This window comes from Heliconius melpomene, chromosome 21 (genome assembly GCF_056956725.1).
Source record: "Heliconius melpomene rosina isolate 202511_hmr_F chromosome 21, ASM5695672v1, whole genome shotgun sequence".
NCBI lineage: Eukaryota > Metazoa > Arthropoda > Insecta > Lepidoptera > Nymphalidae > Heliconius > Heliconius melpomene.
Window position 1 is genome coordinate 2,746,776 of NC_140409.1, and position 22,465 is coordinate 2,769,240.

The 22,465-nt window shown below is 31.3% G+C and overlaps 1 protein-coding gene across 2 annotated transcripts; it reads left to right on the forward strand.

Moving 5' to 3' along the window:
• Positions 1 to 1,028: 1,028 nt before the first annotated feature.
• Positions 1,029 to 22,005, forward strand: LOC146526841 (protein RCC2-like). 2 transcript variants are annotated; one of them, XM_085205738.1, is made up of 11 exons: positions 1,029 to 1,198; positions 5,300 to 5,446; positions 6,150 to 6,225; positions 6,565 to 6,696; positions 7,255 to 7,354; positions 8,046 to 8,149; positions 9,086 to 9,252; positions 10,025 to 10,205; positions 11,436 to 11,513; positions 11,802 to 11,902; positions 12,811 to 22,005. In XM_085205738.1, exons 1-11 carry the CDS (start codon positions 1,196 to 1,198, stop codon positions 12,979 to 12,981), a joined length of 1,260 nt encoding a protein of 419 aa, XP_085061864.1. In that variant the 5' UTR covers positions 1,029 to 1,195; the 3' UTR covers positions 12,982 to 22,005. The 2 variants fall into 2 exon arrangements, with proteins under 2 accessions (XP_085061864.1, XP_085061865.1); XM_085205739.1 differs by lacking the exon at positions 1,029 to 1,198 and adding an exon at positions 3,584 to 3,733.
• Positions 22,006 to 22,465: the final 460 nt, after the last annotated feature.

Sequence of the window (22,465 nt, forward strand, 5' to 3'; positions counted from 1 at the left end):
CGCCACCCCAATGACGCACCCATATTAATGGGTGGAGGTAGCAACCGCGAAAATAGGGCCAACGCCCTGCCTTCGCTTCCCGGCTCACGGGCCGGAAGAAAGAACACGACGTCTATAATAAACACGTGTTCAATGAAATATTTTTAAAGTCTAAATTCCAATTTTTATAAAAATCGGTGGCGACTTAAAGATTTAAAGACTTAAACTTTCATACGTTTATTTGCACCCTTACGGAGTGAATTCTATAAAACCTTGAAACACATGTTCAATTAAATATTTTTAAGAGTCTGCATTTCAAATTTTATAAATATTGGAGCCGATTTAAAAAAAAAACTATACAAACTTTCAACCCATATTTCACCCCTTTAGGGTTAAAAACTCAGTCAGTGAGGACAAGTCCTTTTATATATTTAGATTATATAATTATAATTATTAATATATATATGATTTATAATTATTTATATACCATATATTAATAATTATTAGTTTCAAATTCAATATATCTATCACAGAATACATTTCTAATATACTATCACATAGACAGGTCTTTAAACAAACAATGCTGAGTTTTGTGTTTTAATCAATTAACTTTATTTTATTATGGTGTAATAAAGTGTTGAAATAAATAAATAAAATGCTTTTAGTCATGCATATCAAAATACTTCTTTATTATTACATTTTTCTCTATTTTTAAATTTTGTAGTAAGGTGCATCTTAACAGTACGTTTTATATTTACAATGTCATATATTTAAAATTTACACAAAAAATGGCGTCAGTTAACTGTGCGTTTGCACAAAAGGTGCTTCACGCTGTATCCCCTCACAGCAAATGACGTCATAACAATGTTGTTATATTTGATATAATAACATAATATATACAAACACTTTATTAAAAAATATGTTATAATATATGTTTCTATTTATTATATTTTTATAATAATTTATAATAATATACTTCATACTTTTTTAATCTGTACCAGCAAAAGTGCTTGAATTTATAGTGTAGTGTGTAATCTATAGTCCACAGAGTACATTCTATATACTATAATACATTACATTTACATTTTCTACATTTTGTACTATATCTATAGAGTGAACTGTGAAGTGTATACTGTATTGTTGGATTGCTTATTGGGTGTAAGCAGGCCCGGTCGACTTCCTAAGGAGCTTGGGCGACACACCTAACTTGGGACCCATGGTATTGCTATATTAATGTAAAACTACTATATAGTAGTTTTTATAAAAGTACTTTTTTTAAGAATTTAATTTTAATTCACGATTTAGTTACTTAATGTTTAATAAATAACTTTCTTTATAATATTTCATGTATGCAAGGTACCGTGATAAAATGTTTTTCGATATGAGAAACAGTTTATGTAACCGGTATTTAAAGTACAGTAGTAGGATTACGTTTTGATATGGCAATGGTAGCATTTACATTGCAAATGGCGAACATACTACTGCGACTTAAACAAGCAACCTGTTTTTAGCATTTCTGTTGTATTTTATATTTAGATTTCTATTGTTGTTCAGTTGTTCTCTCTGTTTGAATATATGGATCTAAAATATGGGAGACAATTTGAAAAATGTCCCCTCGTGAAGATCCTGAAATTTCCAATTCACACCGGTAAGTAATCATTAAGTATTAACTACTCTAGATAAAGTCATATCTTAAATGTTGTACTTTTTCAGTTGTGAAACTTGGGCCAAGTTTTGCTTCCCCGAAGGCCCATGGTATTCTATCGATTTTCAGAAAAAAATGTATGGTGAACATAGAATGTTATGTTGCCACCATTTTGAAAGGCCTTCATTTGTCAATTTTATTGAAAAAAAAAATACTGTTTAGAAAAACTGTTTTATTTATGTACATATTAGTAATCATACATTGGCAATGTATTTTCATCCAATTATATTTTATTTTCAGAATCAGGTAATCCAAGATTTAAATTTTTCCACTGAACAACCAGGGACATCACATTTTCCTGCAAATGTTATACCTGGACCATTGCAAAGAATGGTATTCACAAGTATTCAAATGGTAATTCAAGTATACTATTAATTGATACTGGTTCACTTGTAATGACAATATATTTAACTTAAAAACTTATCATAATAAATAGCCTATTTTATGGTAACAGTGAAAAAAACCTAAAACACATAGATATATATGTAAAAATAAAATATTAATTAACAGTTTTAAAACAATACGATAAATTTAACAAAATACTAATAGTTAGAACTACAATTACATTAATCTTAAACAATTTCTTTAATTTTCTTTTAATTGCTTAATCAAGAAGATTCATCTAACAATGATATGTTGGTTTTAGTTTCTGTAACCTGACCTTTATTAACTCTTGTTATTTTCAGGATTGCTACCTGGAGAGGCAACAGTCACTGCAAATTTAGGATTTATATGGATAAATTGTTTAGCTGCTGAAATAGTGATTCTGCAGATCGAAAGCCACACCAACATGACTGACAATTCTTCATTTGAAGAAAATGTATGTCTATTTTCTCTAACTCAATCATTTGAAGAAAATGTATGCCTTTTTTGAAAATTGTACATTTGTCATAGCTCGCCCCAATGCAAGCTTTGTGATTCAGTTTTAAAATTGAAACATACTGATAATATATTATTATACACTTTTATGGACTTCAAAGAATGTGATAATGCTAAAAAGAAGTTAAACTATGTATCTGAAAACTTTTATAAGGTTTTATGTGTTGAGAACTGTGCCACAATCTGCAATAATTTATACGAAACATTATCATATTCTTTAAACCTCAAAAAACTTGCAATCTGCAAATTGGAAAAAGATGTAAATTTTAGTTTTCTTGCCCAATGTGAGGAACATCTTAAAGAAAATGTTGATTTTATATGTAATAGTGTCTTCCACATAACAGTAAAAAGATTTTGTTTAGTTAAAAATAAACAATTTGCAGATTATCAGAAATTGTTAAAAAGGAAAATAGATATATTAAAAGTAATTGTATATTAATGTTAGATTTAATTTTACCAACACTGTATTAAGTTCATTATACCTACTTTATTAATTTTATCTTTGTCTGTATTTTTTTTAAAAAAATAAATTCAATAACACAACAATCAAGTACAACTGCCCACAATCTTATAGGTTAATAAATATATAAATTATATATTTTTTGCAGATTATGTTCTATTTAACTTATAAAAATTAAAATTGTTATTTTAACATATAAGGGCAAGTTTGTCTTGTAGCAATGTTGTAATCTTTAGCAGTATATTTTAATTGTTTTGCAGAAATACTGTTTGTGTAAATATCCTTAAAACAAATGTTTATAAGCAATAAAGAAAATGTAAAATGTTTATTAGTTTTATTTTTGCATTTATTTTTTTTATTGTACTATATATAAATTATTCACTCTTTCAAAATCATTTGGAAGTATTATTACATAATTTAAATAATAATACTTCCAAATGATTTTGAAGGAGTAATAATTCTGGCTTTTGAATAAAAATCGATTTAAAGCCAAATTTTGAATTTCCCGCAAGTTGTGTTTCGTTGGGCATGCTAGAGATGGCAGCAGCATCGTTTTGTCACCCATTTTTTTAGTATGAAGTGAACATTCTTTGAGTAAATGTGTTCTGTGGGTGTAAGCAAACACTATGCGAATTAAAAAAATTAAGCTGAGGTCAATGGTAACGTTGAAACACTTTTAGAAGATTTAGTGTTAACTACAAAAATATTAGGTCAGTATTATTTTCTTGAATAATTATAAAAATGTACATAGGAAATGATTTTACTAGTGTATATTTATAACCCATATTTATGCATACAATGTAGGTATAATATGTAATGAGTACGTGAAGTGCTCAATATGTGCTGATATATGCAAGAATCTCTTAAATTAATAATCAAACTATAAAATTCCATATGTATCCAGGGTTACATAAGGTTAAGACATATATATAATCACAACACAGGCAGTATCTAAAGTTAACAATAATATTAAAAATCATTAATCAGATGTAGGAGCCACTCATGATGCAGGGATACAAAGGTGGGTTGAATTCCCATTCGATGAAATGAAATGTTAAATATTTTCACTTCTTCACTCTGGTGTTGATGCAAAACACAGTGTTAAGTGCCATCACTCAATAAGCAATGCCTTCATAACCTTAACTTTTAAGAATTATTTATTAAAAATTAAGTAAATAATTAAGGACATTTATAATATTCAATTTTTAATAGGCTTTAAGTTGTTATATAACTTCGGCAGACTGTTATATAGTATTATTTACAATGCTATCAGTGCATTACTTCCATAGTTATTTTTATAAAATATATAGACTCCATTAATTGTTGTCTGTAAAGTAACCTTTCTGTGGTTTATTTACCTTTTATCTCATGGCTGCCTGAACGGGGTATAGTCTAGTGCATTGCGACTGTTGTTAATAAAATTTACAAAAACTGCAGCAAGCGATTTTAATAAATTAAGTTGCTGTATTTAAAGCTAAAATTCGCAGCAGGACAGTGTTTGAATGTAAATATTACGACTGTGGGTTCAACTCCCACTTCATTATTTGCATTTATTCTGGCAAGATATAATAACGCCGTTAATTTTCGCAACTCAACACTGTCTCAAATTCGAGCGACAAGGGGACGTCATAATCTTAATCTAGGTTATCGCCTGCCTACACTTAATCTAGGTTTTCTCTTAATCAAAAGTGTTGTAACAGCAATTTTGTAAGGTGAAACTAGATATTGTTATAATTATTATAAAACTAACACGTGTATAAATAATTGTATGCCTTCAACATCATAATGCGTTGCGAAAACTATTTCCGGCAGTCGGTGAACATTTTATTCTTTTTCTAAAATCACGCTCTAACAGGGTAGGCACTAGGCACGTAGTAGATAGGAAGGAACCTAGTGTTAAGACATTCCGTTTCGGCCCAATTTTCTAGACTATTCATTTTGAATGGCAGAACGCAACGTCGCGTCTTGATAATCTATGTTAATTGTTATTTTAAAATTTTTATATTAAATTTATTTATTATTATTATTAATAACCGGAAGAAGAAAATAAAAACAGTTCATTCCTCCGAGTGGGAATCAAATCCACAATCGTAAAAATTGTTTTCAGATGTGCCACTTTGCCATGTCGACGACTTCAATATTAATATTTTTAAGTACTTTTATAGTTCTTTTTAATTTACCAATTATCAATCATTGTCTATAAATATATGGGAATGTAATTAGTTATATAATAAACTTATTTTAAGTAATACACTAAATATATTATTACTTTCCAGGAATTGCTAAAAACATTCTACAAGACACCTGGAAAGCTCATGATAGCTGGTTTAGTGTCTTGGGACTTGGTGGCGAAGAGGGACAATAACCCCTCTAAGAAGACGCATCCCAATTTATACACATTCCATAAGTTTACGGATATCAAGGTATTCATGTTTCACTAATATTTAAAATGTATTAGTAGAGGTCACTCTGATGCAGCCTCTGTGATTGTTAACGCGACTGTTTTGGGTTCGAGCCCTGCTTGGGGGAATGAATTATTTTAATATCCCTGCGGCAAAACTAAGTGCGGCGATGAGATCTACCACTCAGCACTGCAATGCGCACTGACCCTCCTGTTATAGTGGTAAAACTCTATATTTACCAGACATGACTATTTCCGTTATTCACTATTTTAGATTCATGGCACATGTGTCGGCTGAGCGGCGTTTCCACTTTTTGTTAGAAGAAATCGCTAAAAAGTCCGTATATTACTTAAAAAAAAAATTGTGACATGTCCGAGTAAATAAATTTTACTATAAAGTTTTCGTTTTGTAAATAAAATAACCAATAAATAATATATAATTATTCAAATACCTATTATATTATTTATTTATTATTATATCTTTATGTAGGTAATAGCTTTTGTATTATGAATGACGACTTCTTTAATCTCTACCATCTTTGTCTGATAGCAGTTTTCGCGGTGTTACCATGCCTATTTACAATTTCATTGACAACACATTTTTAAGGATATAAAAGTATACAAGAGCTTAATAAATCATCATGTAAGACTTGAATGATTTAAACAAATGCATTTCGACTATGAAGGAAGTAGGCATTATTGATTAATTTTGGTTTTTATTACAGTACAGGTTGATAATCAGCGGGTGCAGTGCTGGTCACTCCATCCTTATATCTGAAGACGGAGAAGCTTATACATTTGGTATGTAAAAATAAGAAATTAAGATGTTTCTAGATATAGTTTTTTTTATCAATCATAAATATAGAACGTTGTTGTGGCATTGGAACAGGGTGTGTGATTAAATGACGGTTGCGGATTCTATTCCTACTTGGTAGATTTTCACTGTCTTGCTTTTATATGAAGACTAAGACTTTGACTTTCGCCACTAAACACACCATTTTGTGCACAGAAACGTGAAAAATGAAGTATGTTGTCACTAGGTTTTCTGACCCTTCTAGTTATAGCGGTAAAAGTAAAAAGTTATAAAAGAAAGCAGATGTATGGAGTGGCATATCAATAATTTAATAATAATTATGTCAGGGCGGAACTCCTGTGGCCAACTTGGTTTCGGTGACACAACAACCCGCAACGTACCTGAACCAGTTCCCGATCTGGAAGGCTTCAATATAATACATGCAGCTGTCGGCAGGAACCATAGCTTGTTTGTTACCGGTATTTATATATTTTATATATTCTTTGTCGTGTTTGTCAATTGAAGTAGCCTTTTCCTACCACTTAATATCTATTGTAATTTTGACTGAAGTTACATCAAAAAGAGTAACATGGCGTATACTATAGCCTTTTTCGACAAAAATCTATCTACTCAAAAAGATTTCAATTTGCACCAGTAGTTTCTGAGATTAATTTAAATAGTGCATAAAAATAAATATACATTTATAGTTACTAAATTGAAAAAGTTATAAAAAGCTATTTGTCACATACCACGTGTCTTTTGTGTTTGGTTAAGATATAATTAATCAGGATGCCTCTGCCAGGAGCATTAGTGTTGGATAGTGAATAGTGATAATAATAAATTTACTTAGGTGGAGCCTAAGTCATCCCACCTCCTATTATAAAAATTATGTTGTTCATTTTGACTTAAAATAAAAATGTTATACAGCAAAACGATGATTTCATTAAATTCTGGCTTTTAAAAAAGTTATATTTTTTTTCGTTAAATTACGAAATAACTCCAAATATTTCCATATTAAATATTTATTTTATAAACAGATACAGGCACAGTGTACGCGTGCGGCGACAACAAGAGCGGTCAGTGCGGCCTCGGGCACACGACGCCATCGATATTGAAACCCACACGCTTGCGATACACGTGAGTTTTTATCATATTTACAGTACGGACGGCGAGTCGTGGCCGCCTTGAAGTTAGCTGTAAATGGCTGCGCAGATTTTATCACAGGATTTTTCTTGTTTTAGATTATTTTCCTCACACGTCCGTCGATTGTGCTCTACTTAATTATATGTAATGATTTTTATTTACTTTATTTTGCGGCAGGTGGTTATAGTTGTTGGTTCGATCCTTTCTCCTGGAATATTATAATTATGTCTGTTTTCTTACTCCGTGCAAGAAAGCGTCGAGTCCCATCTCTTAATATGCAATATCTAAACATCAGGCGTAAATTAAGAAAAGGAGTGATTTGGCGTTAAGTTCTTTTAGCCTGCCCTGCTAAATGCATAAAAAAGCGTGAAACTAAATCCTTTTGATTATGTTTTTTTTTTCAATATTCATGCAATTTTACCAATTATATGTTGCATCAAAAATAAATAAATTATTCTGTTTTGGTTAAACAATAAAATACTAACAGAATCTCCAGCTGTACAAGCCTTCTGAGCTAGTAAGCACTGGCTATTACTTTATGTTCGTACAAAAGTACTTGAAAAAGTCTATTTTAATAAACAATAATTTCAATGTTATCTTTGTAATAACTTTCATAATTTTAAACTGTTTGTTTTTTTAATGTTGCATTTTTTTTGTTTTTTAATGTATTATTTTTATTTTCCAGCGGAGCTCAAATAGTGAAGGTGGGATGTGGTGCAGAATTTTCAATGATTTTGGACTGTAATGGAGCTTTGCATTCCTTTGGTCTGCCCGAGTATGGTCAACTAGGTAAATATTAAATATAAAATAAAGTTTTGTTTTTTACCTTCAGCTACATTTCGAATGTAGGGAAGGTAGAGGTGGAGCTGAGCTGCAGAGGTGGAGTATTCTTAAGGAACTCCGCTCCTCACTTTCTGCCTAATTCTGAAGGCATTGTGTGTTAAGTGGCGGAACTTAATAATAATAACAATAATATAATACTTTATTGCACAAATAAGAGAGAAAAAAAAATACAAATCATTAGAAATACGATTAACAAGTGTGCAATGGCGGCCTTGTCACTAAAAGCGATTTCTTACAGGCAACCAAAGAAAAAACGGAAGGATTAAATTTGGAAAAGAAGGCAGAAAGGTGCAAAAAGTACATAAAATATATAAACCAATATTCAGATAACACAAAATAGTTTAATACACATATTTCTACATACATACATATCTACATATATACAAACATACATACATGCATACATATACATATCATATATATATAAATATACGCCTAGCTTTGCCTGACACCAGAGCAAAAAAAAAGAAAATATTAAATGTAAAGTTGTCCTAGCACAGGCAGTGACTTAATAATGCACATGGGTGGTAGTTAATATTAATTTCCATAGCCTGTAAAAACATGTGTCACAAGTACTTTTTCTTACTAATTGCAAAGTGAGTGAGGTCTTCCCATAGTTGATCTTTCGATCGAGTTGCAACCTGTGTAATATGTGTGAGTGTGTATGAGATTTTTACAACTTCGAATATTGATTGATTGATATTTTTTACACTTTCGAGTGGTATAAAAAGTTGTTAAGGGACATTTTTACTGTCCATTCTTTAAATTATTATTGGAACAAGCATGAATATAATAAGGCTAAAATCAATTATTTTTAAAAATAATGGTGTTGGTCTCTTGTATATATATATTGTATAAGTGACAATAACTCTTGCTCATCAGGTCACAATACTGACGGCAAATACTTCGTCACATCCACCAAACTATCATATCACTTCGAGACGGTTCCAAAGCAAGTTGGTTTCTTCTATGAGAAATCTAAGGAAGGCCACGTGACACCAATCAAAGATGTCACTGTAGTGGACTTCTCTTGTGGGAACAATCATACTGTGAGTTTATATGACATTAAATTAAATATTATATATATTTTTGACTTCACGCTGTATCGACCACGTAGCATGGCAGAGTGAGTCTGGGAACCACCTACTGTTAAGACCCTCGGTCCCATTCACACACTACCGTTTACCATTTTACGCCGAGTTTTTTAAAGCATTACGTGTTTAACGGTGAAACTCCAGATTACTTTACCAGAGCAAAGAAAAAAGAAAATATTAAATATTTCAATTTCCCAAGTGGGAATTGGGAAACCCATAACTGTCGAGTTTAACTTGCACGCTTGTGCCCCTGCGCCACAACGACCTGCCCGGCCTGCGTCATAATGGAAATATAAGTTTAGAAGACAAAAATATATATAAAAACAAATTATATTTTGTGTTTATGTATTTTAATTCCTATATTTAACGACGATGTTTTTAAAAATAATACATGAAGAATAGTGTCTTGGTATTTTGCCTTATTTTCTTATATATGAGAGATGTATACTTCATAAATGGACCTGTGGAAATAAATTAACTGATAAAAAAAATTTGCATCACGATGATTCCGCACATAGCAGGATAGGCAAAGAAAACCTAGTGTTAACACACTCCGGTCCTCATTTTACGCCGAGTTCTGGATGCATTGCGTGTTGAATGACGGAACTCAAAACAGGAACGAAGAAATTAATAATAATATAAAATTCAAGATACATAATATTATGACACTTTTTGTAGTGACAGGACACTGTTTGCTGTAACAATTTTGTTGCTATTTTGTCTCCAGGTGGCGATAGACTCCCGCAAGCGCGCATTCAGCTGGGGCTTCGGTGGGTTCGGTCGTCTCGGGCACGCGGAGCAGAAAGATGAGAGCGTGCCGCGCCTCATTAAATACTTCGACTCGTCGGCGAGAGGTGTACGCGCGGTATACTGCGGTGCCACTTATAGCTTGGCTGTCAATGAGCTTGGTAAGTTTAAAACGTATTTTTTTTTCAAAATTATTTTGTTTTTTTTTTGCGGGTGATGTTTTTAACCGACTTCTGTAAGAAAAGGAGGTTATCAATTCGACTGTATTTTTTTTTTTATTTTTTTTTTTTTATGTTTGTTACCTCATAACTTTTAACTGGGTGGACCGATTTTGATAATTTTTTTTTTATTTGAAAGGTATAGCTTCCCGAATGGTCCCATTTTTTTTTTGGTCCATGTCTGACAATGGTATCCATGAGAAAATCACATAAGTCTTAAATTTGCATTATGAATGTCCGCGACTAATAGCCGAATAACTCAATGTCGCGCCAACCGATTTTGATGATTCTTGTTTTATTTGAAAGGATACACTTCAAGGATAATTTGGTGAAAGTTTGGTTAGGTTTCGATTATGGAATCCGGAGAAAATTGAGAAAGTTTGTTTTTTTTGGTCAAAAATTAATTATACAGTAATAGTTACAAGCAAAAACTTTTTAAATTGATGTCAGAAGTGAGATTCCTAATCGTTGCATTTCTTTTCAACCAATCTCAAAAAGAGGATGTTCTCATTTTCAACCAACTTCAAAAAAGGGAGATTCCGAATTCACTCGAATACTTTTTATGTTTGTTCTTGTCAATATACCAAAATGTAACTTTGCACAAAAATAATAGCTAATTCAATGAAGTTTTACATAGAACAATCACAACCACTCGTTGACAACCACTACCGCCACCATCACCACTCGTTCAAGAAGCATCATTTTAAGATCTACCCATCACTAAAAATCGTAAAATAAATTAATTTTTAACAAAAACAAAAACCGACTTCTAACAACGAACTAAAAAGTGAAAAATAATTTTACAAAGATTTTATAATTTTGAAGTCGGTGCCAAGTAAAACAAACAGGCTTAGTAATTAGATATTGTAGTAAAGGTATTGTAGCATTAGCTTGACACCGACTTCAAATTTATAAAATCTTTGTAAAATTATTTTTCACTTTTTAGTTCGTTGTTAGAAGTCGGTTTTTGTTTTTGTTAAAAATTAATTATGTTTTAAGGACAGTATTGTCCTGTTTTTTTAGGCATTTTTTTTGATGTAGGAATTTAATTATTAAATGACACTTGTTACAGAAGATTTATCTTAGTTTGTCTCTAAGGCTTAAAAATGTTTAGTATATAATGGGTAATTGTATGTATATTGTTATAATTTAACAAAATGCTTCATTTTACAGGTGCTCTTTTCATGTTCGGACAGACAAAGCGTACCGGTGAAGCCAATATGTATCCCAAGCCTGTACAAGACCTTACAGGTAATTTACTTAACTTTTTAAAAAAAAAATCTTTATTTTATGCTGTATCTAGCACGAAGCAAAGCAGAGTGACCAGATTGAACCTAAGAACCTAATGCTAAGACACTCCGTTCCCATTAAAACACTATCTATCCCCACTTTCCGCCGATATCGAATGCACAACTATCACGGAAATAACATATATTATGGTTATTTTCATTTTCCTTCATTTATCTAGAGTAGATATTTGTTTAATTTCATCAATCTATTTATATATTTCTTAACATAAGTCGTTAAAAAATATTTTAGGTTGGAATATTCGTAGTGTCGGTACAAGCAACACGTCCATAGTGATTGCGGCTGACGATACTCTTATTGCGTGGGGCGTGTCGCCTACTTATGGGGAACTGGTGAGTTATTTGTGTTCTTTAATCTATATTTCTATTATTATGAAGCTGAAGAGTTTATTAGGTTGAACGAGCTAATCTCAGGAGAAAGAGAAAGCTAGAAACTAAATTACATTGTGTTACTTGTTTCCATGTAACAGATACAGAATACAGGTCTAGATTAACTTTGCTTCTTTAAGAGAGCGCGGAAATGAAAATATTAAATATTTGATTACCTCGAGTGAAAGTGAACCCACAACATGCCGCGTTAAGTTGTTAACACTAAGTACCCTCAGCCTACTTTTACGTTTTAGGGTTCCGTACCTCGAAGGGAAAAAACGGAACCCTTATAGGATCACTTTGTTGTCCCTCCATCTCACGAGAAAATTTATCTCGAGATCGTTGGGGGTTTCAATTTGAAATTAATACCATTTGGTATTTATTTAGATTTATGTTTCCTTGAAGCAAAAAATAAATCAAACATCTAAGTCACCGCAATCAAAAGATACGAACAATCTGTACCGATTTTGCTGCATTTTGTTTGAAATTTGCTAAAGTATCAAAATCTAAAAGATACTTTCCATGGCCCTACAGTTTGGCACGAAGTTTAAATTTGGCGCGAAGTGAGAACTTATAACACAAATTAGAGAAAAATTCTGAAAAGTGAATGTTTATGGCTATTTCATAGAAAAAAATCACTACAAACTTATTTTTGTAGTTCATTTCATACAAAACAAGTGCATTTGGCCGCAAACTTAAGTTGGTAAACTTTTATAAGTTGTACTTCCCGTTGACCTAGAGTTCTGAAATAGGTACTGGAGCCTCGTTGGACGAGACCGACTCTCATTTGACCGGTCTTTTTAGATAGAGAATAATCTTTTAAAATATCTTCTAATTAGTACTTTAATGGTTAGACTTGAATGATTCTACAGGGCACAGGGGATATAAACAAGTCTACAGCACGGCCCAAAGAAGTGACACGAATGGACGGACTGAACATTACTCAAGTAGCGATGGGCTACTCACATACTCTGTTACTCTCCGACGATACCAAGGAGGATGTCAAAAATAAGCTGGCAAACATACCTACTTTCAACCCTTAAATATATCTTAAACTATTAATTAAATCAACCTTTACATTTTTATAATTTACTTAGGTACGTTTTATTTATGGTTTACTTTCGTCATAACAGTATATTATAATTACGAATGTATGTATATGTTTTATATACAATGGTGTCGGGTCATTTTTTATTATTGTCTTTTTTTTCTCATACGCACATATTTTCTGTTAAGTTTTTTTATTAATCAAAAATTAAACAAATGATCATAATTTCCATCCTTTTTTAACTAGTTTTATTACTGGTTCAAATTTAAAAGAATTTTTTTTATTTTCGCCAAATTTTAGTTTTTAAGAACTTTGACAAAGAGGAATTGATCAATTGGACTGCATAATAAGTTACTTAATACATAATTTTTGGTAAATCAGCCAGAATATCAGAAAGCAAAAGCTTACATAAACTAATGATTTTTTGTCATACTACAATCATTTTATATAAAGCTTCTAAGAAACATATGTGAATATTTTGTATTGTATTTCCATTTCTTACCTCCATTAATAAATCAAATGCCAAATTTTGATATTAGTTTAGTTTATAAAAATTCTGCATATTAGTTGCTGGTTATTGAACCCTGTACGAATTAAACTGAATGATTTAACTAAAACATTCTTACATTTAATGCCAATGAACAATCTTTTTTTTTCTTTTTCAAATTGATTAAAGCAAAAGTATTGATGAGATACTTCTTTATTTTTGTTTTGTTTTTACATCAAATATGTAAATTTCAGACAACCATTTTCTCTCTCCTAAGTTTGCATTATTAAGAACATTTTTGCAATACATACATACATACTTAGCTTCACGCTTTATCTCTAGCAGGGTAGACAGAGAGAACGGAGCGCCAAACGCTACGGTCTCTACGTACCTAATTTTATTTTTGCAATAAGTTTAATTAATTTTGATTATTTGTAAGTACACTGGTTTAAATTTGTATACATAAAGACATATTGTACTTCAATAGAACAAATTAATGTATATTTTAATGTGTATTAGACGTCTTTTCCAAAACACACACAGAATGTTAGTGTACGTTGAGCTCAAATTGCACTTATTTAAATGTTAAGTAATTTTATTTTTGCATAATAAAGTAAATATAAGTTTACGTGCGTAACGTCTTTTAATGAAACAGGATTTACATTAGTTAGTTGAAATTTATAAGTGCTTAGTTATTTTTTTTATTCATATAAAGTTGCACAGTATTTTTTCTTTTGTTGAGTAAAATATTTGAACAATCTTTGTAATAAAGACTGGTATTTTAAGTATTTTTTATTGTCTCGGGTGTATAGCGATGGTCGGTAGCAGTTACTAGTTTATTTTATTAAAATGTCGAACTTTCTATTGAAGTCCTTGTAATTGTATTGTCTGTATTGTAATGAATGTTTGATTTTAAGGACGCGTGTACAGTATTATATATTTATTAAATTCCTCTTTTTAGCTAAACATTTTGTTTCATATATAAAGTTAAATATAATTCTTAATTTTTATATTATTTTATAGTTTAATTAAATACATATATATAACAAACAAATACATGGATTCTTAAAAGGTGTTGTCATAAAAGTTTCCATATTTTCTAAACGCGTCCTTAAATTTCAACGATTAATTATTATTGTTATAACCTAAATACATTATTCTTTAAGTATTCATATCGCCAATAGTGTCTATAATACATGTATAGCAGGAACTCGATATAACGACACTGACCTGAGTACATTATAGAGGTCTGTGGAGTATTACGCCCAATCCTAGTGCGTGCGTCTTACCTCAATCAGTAGGACATCTCTTTTTATATATATACTAGTGGACCCGGACGCGGCTACGCCTGCTTGAACTATAAGAATATTTTCGCGTCGGTCATACTAATACTATGCCGCCCGAAGGCTAGGTCAATTCGAATCAGTGACATCTCCTTAATTTATTTTCATAAGGATGAATATCAAAATGTGGCGGTAACGGTTGCGTAGCGACGCGACGGTTGTTATTAACATGGCAGAATAAATTGCATGTCAAATTAGAAAGTACTTTAAAATATATTAGTTTATATGTGTAATGTAATGTTATATAGCCTATAGCACTTCTGAAGAAGTCGCCGTACGGTTCGCTCATCGTACGGTCGTGCGTATAAGATTCTTATTTGTTTTTAAATTCACCTACATAAAGAAAAAAAAAAAAAATGGTTCAGTGTAAGAAGTGCAAACTTTTTGTGTCTGTAAATAAGGACGATACTATAAAGTGTAAAGGATGTGAATCCATCTACCATAAAAAATGTGCACCAAATATAAAACAGTTTGCACAGACGAGTACTTGTGAGGACTGTCAAAGCACTAGAACTAGTCCTCCACTGCCAAGAAATCCAGGTGGGAACGTATCCAGGGATGTAACACACGAGAAGGTGTTAGAAGACATAAACAAAAAACTCGAGGTCATTTACTGTGTGGAAAAAAAAATTCAAGACCTGACGACTAGTATCGAATTTTGTGCTGAAATGTACCAACATGTAAATGAGTTTAAGGAAGAAGCACAGAAAAAGATAAAATCCTTAGAACAAAAGAATGTGTACTTAGAAAAGTGTAATACTGCCCTCGAAGAAAGGATCCAGGAGATAGAATTGCGGGAAAAAGAAAAAAACATAGAAATTCACGGACTAGAGAAGAGAAACGACGAGAATACAATAAAGGTGGTTAAAGATCTAGCACAAAAGTTAAAATTAGACCCCAACGATATCGAAAATGCAAGAAGGGTAGGCCAAGAAAAATCAAATGATAGTAAACCTAAAATCGTACTGGTTACACTAAGATCTAAACATGCTCGGGACCAATGGACAGCAGTAAAAAAGGACCACAAAATAACTAACAACACAGTATACAGCAATGGCAGCAGCAACAAAATTTTTATTAACGAAAGCTTGCCGAAATACAAGCGCCAGCTGCTATGGACGGTTAGAAATACTTTAAAACCAATGGGCTATCAATATATTTGGGTTCAAAATGGTAATATCTTGGCAAAAAGGAGTAATGAAGAAAAAAAAATATACAATATAAGATCGGAGCAAGATTTAAATAAGTTTGAGGGTAACAAATAAGTGCACTTAGCACTGTTGTTCTACACTAGGTGATTTTGTTCCATAAAATTCGATTCAACAAATTTTATTACAGCTGATTATAATTTCAAACGTTACTGCGACATAGAAAAATTGAATAATGATTTGACATCAAATAAGAATTCCCTACACTTATTGCACTTGAATATTAGATCACTACGAAAAAAATTTAATGAGTTGCAAATGTTGCTGGAAAATTATAAACATAAAGTAGATATAATTGTATTGAGCGAAATAAATATAAAGGAAGAAGAATTAACTTTCTATAAAATATTAGGATATAATACACATATATATACAAGGGAAACTACCCGAGGAGGAGGTTTACTGGTTTATGCAAAAGATAAATTCCATCTAAACATCAAAATACAGAAAACTTCAGAGTTCGAGGTGATCCACGGACAGCTAACAGCAGGAAAAAGCATTACGCACATTTTTGCTATTTATAGGCCTCCAAATAGAAATAAATCACTATTCGTGGAACAGCTGTCGAATATGATTAAATTTATTCTGAAATCTGAACATATTGTGGTAATTGGTGACATGAATATTGACATTCTCAAAAACAAATTAAACCCGATAACTACAAAATACAAAAACACCTTGTGTGAACTCGGGCTGCAGTGCGTCATACCAAATTTTTTTTTTTTTTTTTTTTATTTATTTATTTCTTTTACAATCTTAATATATACAAAATCTCTTGCCAAACTCGTGAGTTTGTAGGCAAGAAGCGCTCTTTACTTTACTTAACTACATTAATTTAAACTACTATACCAACCCTTATAATTTAACCATACATACATAACACAAAAAAAAAAACAACAAAAAAATAGATAAAAGATAAATAACATTAATAAACTTAACACATCTTATATACTATATCTATTCTATGTTATATCTATCTTTGTACTATCTATTCTATATTATATCTATTCTTATTATAGTACAGACTACCTATTCTATATTCTATCTATTCTATATTACGTCTATTCCTACACTATATATTCCATATGTAATACAAACAAAAAAAAAAAACAAAAAATAAATTAATACTCTATGCCCTTGTCTGATTCTTTAAGATAGAAATCTTTCAGTTTTATCTTTAAAATTGGTTTAGCAACGTTTTTATTCAATGTAAGGCTATTTATATTATTAAAGATTTTGGGTACCATGCACCTTGTTGTTCTATTTCCAAAATAATTTTCCGCAGTTGGCTCAAAAAATTCTTTTTTCCCGACCCTCCTAGTATTATATCTATTCTCAATCGTCTCCTTATATGTATTAGTATAAAAATTTTCTATGCTTATTAAGTAGTTTACTTTAATGTCTACTGGTAAAATTCCACAAATTGAAAATAGTTTTTCATACTCTCCACGACATTTTTCTTTTATCTTTTTACCAACCAAAAACTTGATCAAACGTATTTGAAGTTGCTTTATATCCCTTAAGTATGTTTTGAATGTCCGCCCATACACGCTGAGACCATAACTAAGTATGGAGTCCGCGAGGGCATAGTATACAATGCGTAGCGTTTCCTTATTTAATACTTTACTTAAGTGGTAAAACTTCCCCAGTACACATCTTAGCCTATTGCAAATATCTATTACCTGAGATTTCCAATTAAAATGTTTATCGATTTTTAAGCCTAAGTACTTGATTGTATTAACGAATTCTAGTTTGTTACAGTTACATTTCTTTTTATTACTATGAAGACAGTCATAAGTATGCCCTACTATTTCTAGCTCATCTTTGGTAATTGTTTTTGATTTTTTGTTATACGGCGAGTGTATATACATGCATTTAGTTTTTTCTAAGTTTATAATTATACCGTTATCATGTGCCCATTTAGTGACGTTTTCAAAATCCATTTGTATGTAGTTTTTTACAACCGATATATCTTTTGAGGAATAGGTCAAACACATATCATCCGCATACATATACACCCGACACTTGTCTACAACATTAGATACGCTATTTACGTGCATCAGGTACCCCACCGGTCCATAAACTGATCCGGTCGGGACCCCTAGATTCAAGTCCATTTCTTCTCCGGCTACACCAGCAACAACAGTCTGTATCTTTCTATTACTTAGATAATTCTTTAACCATGTGTTCGTAGGACCACGTATCCCGCATTCGTCCATCGCCTTAAGCAAAACATTGTGGTCTAATGTGTCGAAGGCTTTTTTATAGTCAATACAAACCGTTATCACTTGCTCACCGGAGTCGAGACAGCTGTTTATGTAGTCAGCAAAGTTAGTTAGTGCAGTCACAGTGCTGCGCCCCTTTCGAAAACCGTGTTGAGCGTCCGACAATACATCATAGCTCTCTAATAAGTTACTAATTTGGCCTACAATAATTTTTTCTACAATTTTGTCAATAATAGACAATATGGCTATTGGTCTGTAGTTAGAATAGTCCAGGTGATTTCCCGATTTATAAATGGGACGTATAATCGCTTTTTTTAGTTGGTCAGGGTAAACACCCGTGGTTACACTCAAATTAATAAATCTAGCAATAACACCACTTATCTGTTCACACACATATTTTATATCTTTTACCCTGATCATATCCAAACCTGGTGCCTTTTCGCACGATAACCGGTCTATACATTTTTTAACTTGGAGCGAGCTAACTGTACTAAATCTAAAACTCACTACATACAAATGGATTTTGAAAACGTCACTAAATGGGCACATGATAACGGTATAATTATAAACTTAGAAAAAACTAAATGCATGTATATACACTCGCCGTATAACAAAAAATCAAAAACAATTACCAAAGATGAGCTAGAAATAGTAGGGCATACTTATGACTGTCTTCATAGTAATAAAAAGAAATGTAACTGTAACAAACTAGAATTCGTTAATACAATCAAGTACTTAGGCTTAAAAATCGATAAACATTTTAATTGGAAATCTCAGGTAATAGATATTTGCAATAGGCTAAGATGTGTACTGGGGAAGTTTTACCACTTAAGTAAAGTATTAAATAAGGAAACGCTACGCATTGTATACTATGCCCTCGCGGACTCCATACTTAGTTATGGTCTCAGCGTGTATGGGCGGACATTCAAAACATACTTAAGGGATATAAAGCAACTTCAGATACGTTTGATCAAGTTTTTGGTTGGTAAAAAGATAAAAGAAAAATGTCGTGGAGAGTATGAAAAACTATTTTCAATTTGTGGAATTTTACCAGTAGACATTAAAGTAAACTACTTAATAAGCATAGAAAATTTTTATACTAATACATATAAGGAGACGATTGAAAATAGATATAATACTAGGAGGGTCGGGAAAAAAGAATTTTTTGAGCCAACTGCGGAAAATTATTTTGGAAATAGAACAACAAGGTGCATGGTACCCAAAATCTTTAATAATATAAATAGCCTTACATTGAATAAAAACGTTGCTAAACCAATTTTAAAGATAAAACTGAAAGATTTCTATCTTAAAGAATCAGACAAGGGCATAGAGTATTAATTTATTTTTTGTTTTTTTTTTTGTTTGTATTACATATGGAATATATAGTGTAAGAATAGACGTAATATAGAATAGATAGAATATAGAATAGGTAGTCTGTACTATAATAAGAATAGATATAATATAGAATAGATAGTACAAAGATAGATATAACATAGAATAGATATAGTATATAAGATGTGTTAAGTTTATTAATGTTATTTATCTTTTATCTATTTTTTTGTTGTTTTTTTTTTTTGTGTTATGTATGTATGGTTAAATTATAAGGGTTGGTATAGTAGTTTAAATTAATGTAGTTAAGTAAAGTAAAGAGCGCTTCTTGCCTACAAACTCACGAGTTTGGCAAGAGATTTTGTATATATTAAGATTGTAAAAGAAATAAATAAATAAATAAAAAAAAAAAAAAAAAAATTTGGTATGACGCACTGCAGCCCGAGTTCACACAAGGTGTTTTTGTATTTTGTAGTTATCGGGTTTAATTTGTTTTTGAGAATGTCAATATTCATGTCACCAATTACCACAATATGTTCAGATTTCGGAATAAATTTAATCATATTCGACAGCTGTTCCACGAATAGTGATTTATTTCTATTTGGAGGCCTATAAATAGCAAAAATGTGCGTAATGCTTTTTCCTGCTGTTAGCTGTCCGTGGATCACCTCGAACTCTGAAGTTTTCTGTATTTTGATGTTTAGATGGAATTTATCTTTTGCATAAACCAGTAAACCTCCTCCTCGGGTAGTTTCCCTTGTATATATATGTGTATTATATTCTAATATTTTATAGAAAGTTAATTCTTCTTCCTTTATATTTATTTCGCTCAATACAATTATATCTACTTTATGTTTATAATTTTCCAGCAACATTTGCAACTCATTAAATTTTTTGAATGCAGCTTTCATACAAAACAAAAACAATGTAAATCGGACCAGTAGATCCAGAGATCTTAGCGTTCAAACAAACAAACAAACAAACAAACAAACTCTTCCGCTTTATTATATTAGTATAGATTATGATTATTAATTCACCGAGTACAAATACCAAAATTTACAAATATCAAACGTTATTATTTAAATCAAATTAAATAAGACTAATATTACCCTGAAATACATTAAGTATGTATTATTATAGTTTATGGTACTTTTTTAAACACAGTTGAGTTGTATTACGTTTATAGAGAATAGATACGTTGTTACGAGTACATAGCGTAATACTCTATTGTAATCAAGCGAAACCAGCCTAAGTAGAATGAATCCGACTCTTAGGTCATGTAATTGTTATATCGAGTGGCGTTATATAGGATTTACACTGTATTTGATACCTCACGAGCAGGCCTTAGCTGTTACCACCATGTTGCAAGTCCGAATACCTCTCACACACTGCCTCTCTGTAAGCATAAGTGAATAATTTACATCATATGTGCGTTTCAATCTACCCTCCTAGATTATATTTTTATATTAATTACTTTAATCTATTAATCTCCTATCGCTAATACTACTACGTATAATTAGGACGTGAAGTGGGTCTTGAGACACTGTTTCCTTCCTTACGAATGTAATTAAGCAATTTTATAGTATCCACCGACCTGCAACCGGCGTCGGTGGTTAGATGTGTACTTAAAATTAGTGTATTTCGTATATTACTATAGACGTCCCGGCCCGCATGGTCCGTATCTCTTTTTATATCTTAGTATACGATGGTAGTGGGTACGCTGTTCTTTGTACCTATCTTCTTATAAAAGATTTTCTACGTGTTTATTGTGAGATTTTCTTAATAAGGGGTCGTCCGTAAATTACATCACACGTTAGGAAAAATGGAAGGGTAGCGAAATTTGTCTAAACAATAATAATTTTCAAACTGCTGTTTTAATTTAATAATTTCTAGATGTCATATTGCAAAATATCTGTGATGAAGTCACACTAGGTTTTACATATAACTAGCTGTGGCATGAAAGGGAGTGGGCTCAAAGAAATCCTGAAATTCATGTGACGTAATTACGGACCGCCCCTAATTGGTTAAGAGTTTTTGGTGTAGTTAGCTATTATAATGATAATTTAAAAAATTTTTAGTAATAAAAGTAATTATGTAATATCAACTGCTCTACTCATGCAGTATTTACATTCCCGAGCGAGATGCTTGAATCGTTTATTTTTTTGTCTCTGACGAATATTTGGCTCTTACATAATATATGTATCGAATTACAAACTCCTATGGTCCTCGTTACCGATAACTGAAGTGTAAAAGATCGGCACAAATATTGTTATTTAATTAATAAGGCAATATTGTAAAATGTCACACTGGTTTTTAGATGATAGATTTATACCGATTCTCTACTGTTCATTGTGATGGATAACTGCTTGAATGTTGTACCTGGATCTTGCCGAATATACTGGAGTTTATTAAATACTTTTACAAATAGTTTTGATGTTTTTTTGAACAATAATACCATCTTCCTTTTCCCAAACCCACTGTTTTAGAGCATAACGATCATATATTTAATCCAAAATATATATTAGTTAATTGTATATTCTGTTATATCGGAATAAAACCTTTTATTTATAATTATATTCTTAGCCTGACACAAGTATTTGTTTTAATTTCACTATTATATTAGACAGAGAAAACTTGGGAACCTAGTATTAAAACAACACTCCGCCGATCTTATTATATATTGACTTTCTGCACTTCTGCCCTCATTATTACAAACCTCAGGTACGCTATATTTCATATTACTTCGTTCATACTACTTATGTTTATAAAAGGGGTTCAACTCTATAAAGTTTCCCTTCCTGTATCAATCGCCGAAATGATCGCTGTCTGTACATGAAAGGTATTTAAGAAAACATATTATAGTTGAAATGTATCAATGTTATAGAAT

Bases quoted from the DNA above. Each gene is read 5' to 3' on its own strand.
- LOC146526841 (XM_085205738.1), top strand. The intron at 5,447-6,149 runs GTATTCATGTTT...TTTTTATTACAG, and splicing joins ATAAGTTTACGGATATCAAG to TACAGGTTGATAATCAGCGG. The intron at 9,253-10,024 runs GTGAGTTTATAT...TTTTGTCTCCAG, and splicing joins CTTGTGGGAACAATCATACT to GTGGCGATAGACTCCCGCAA.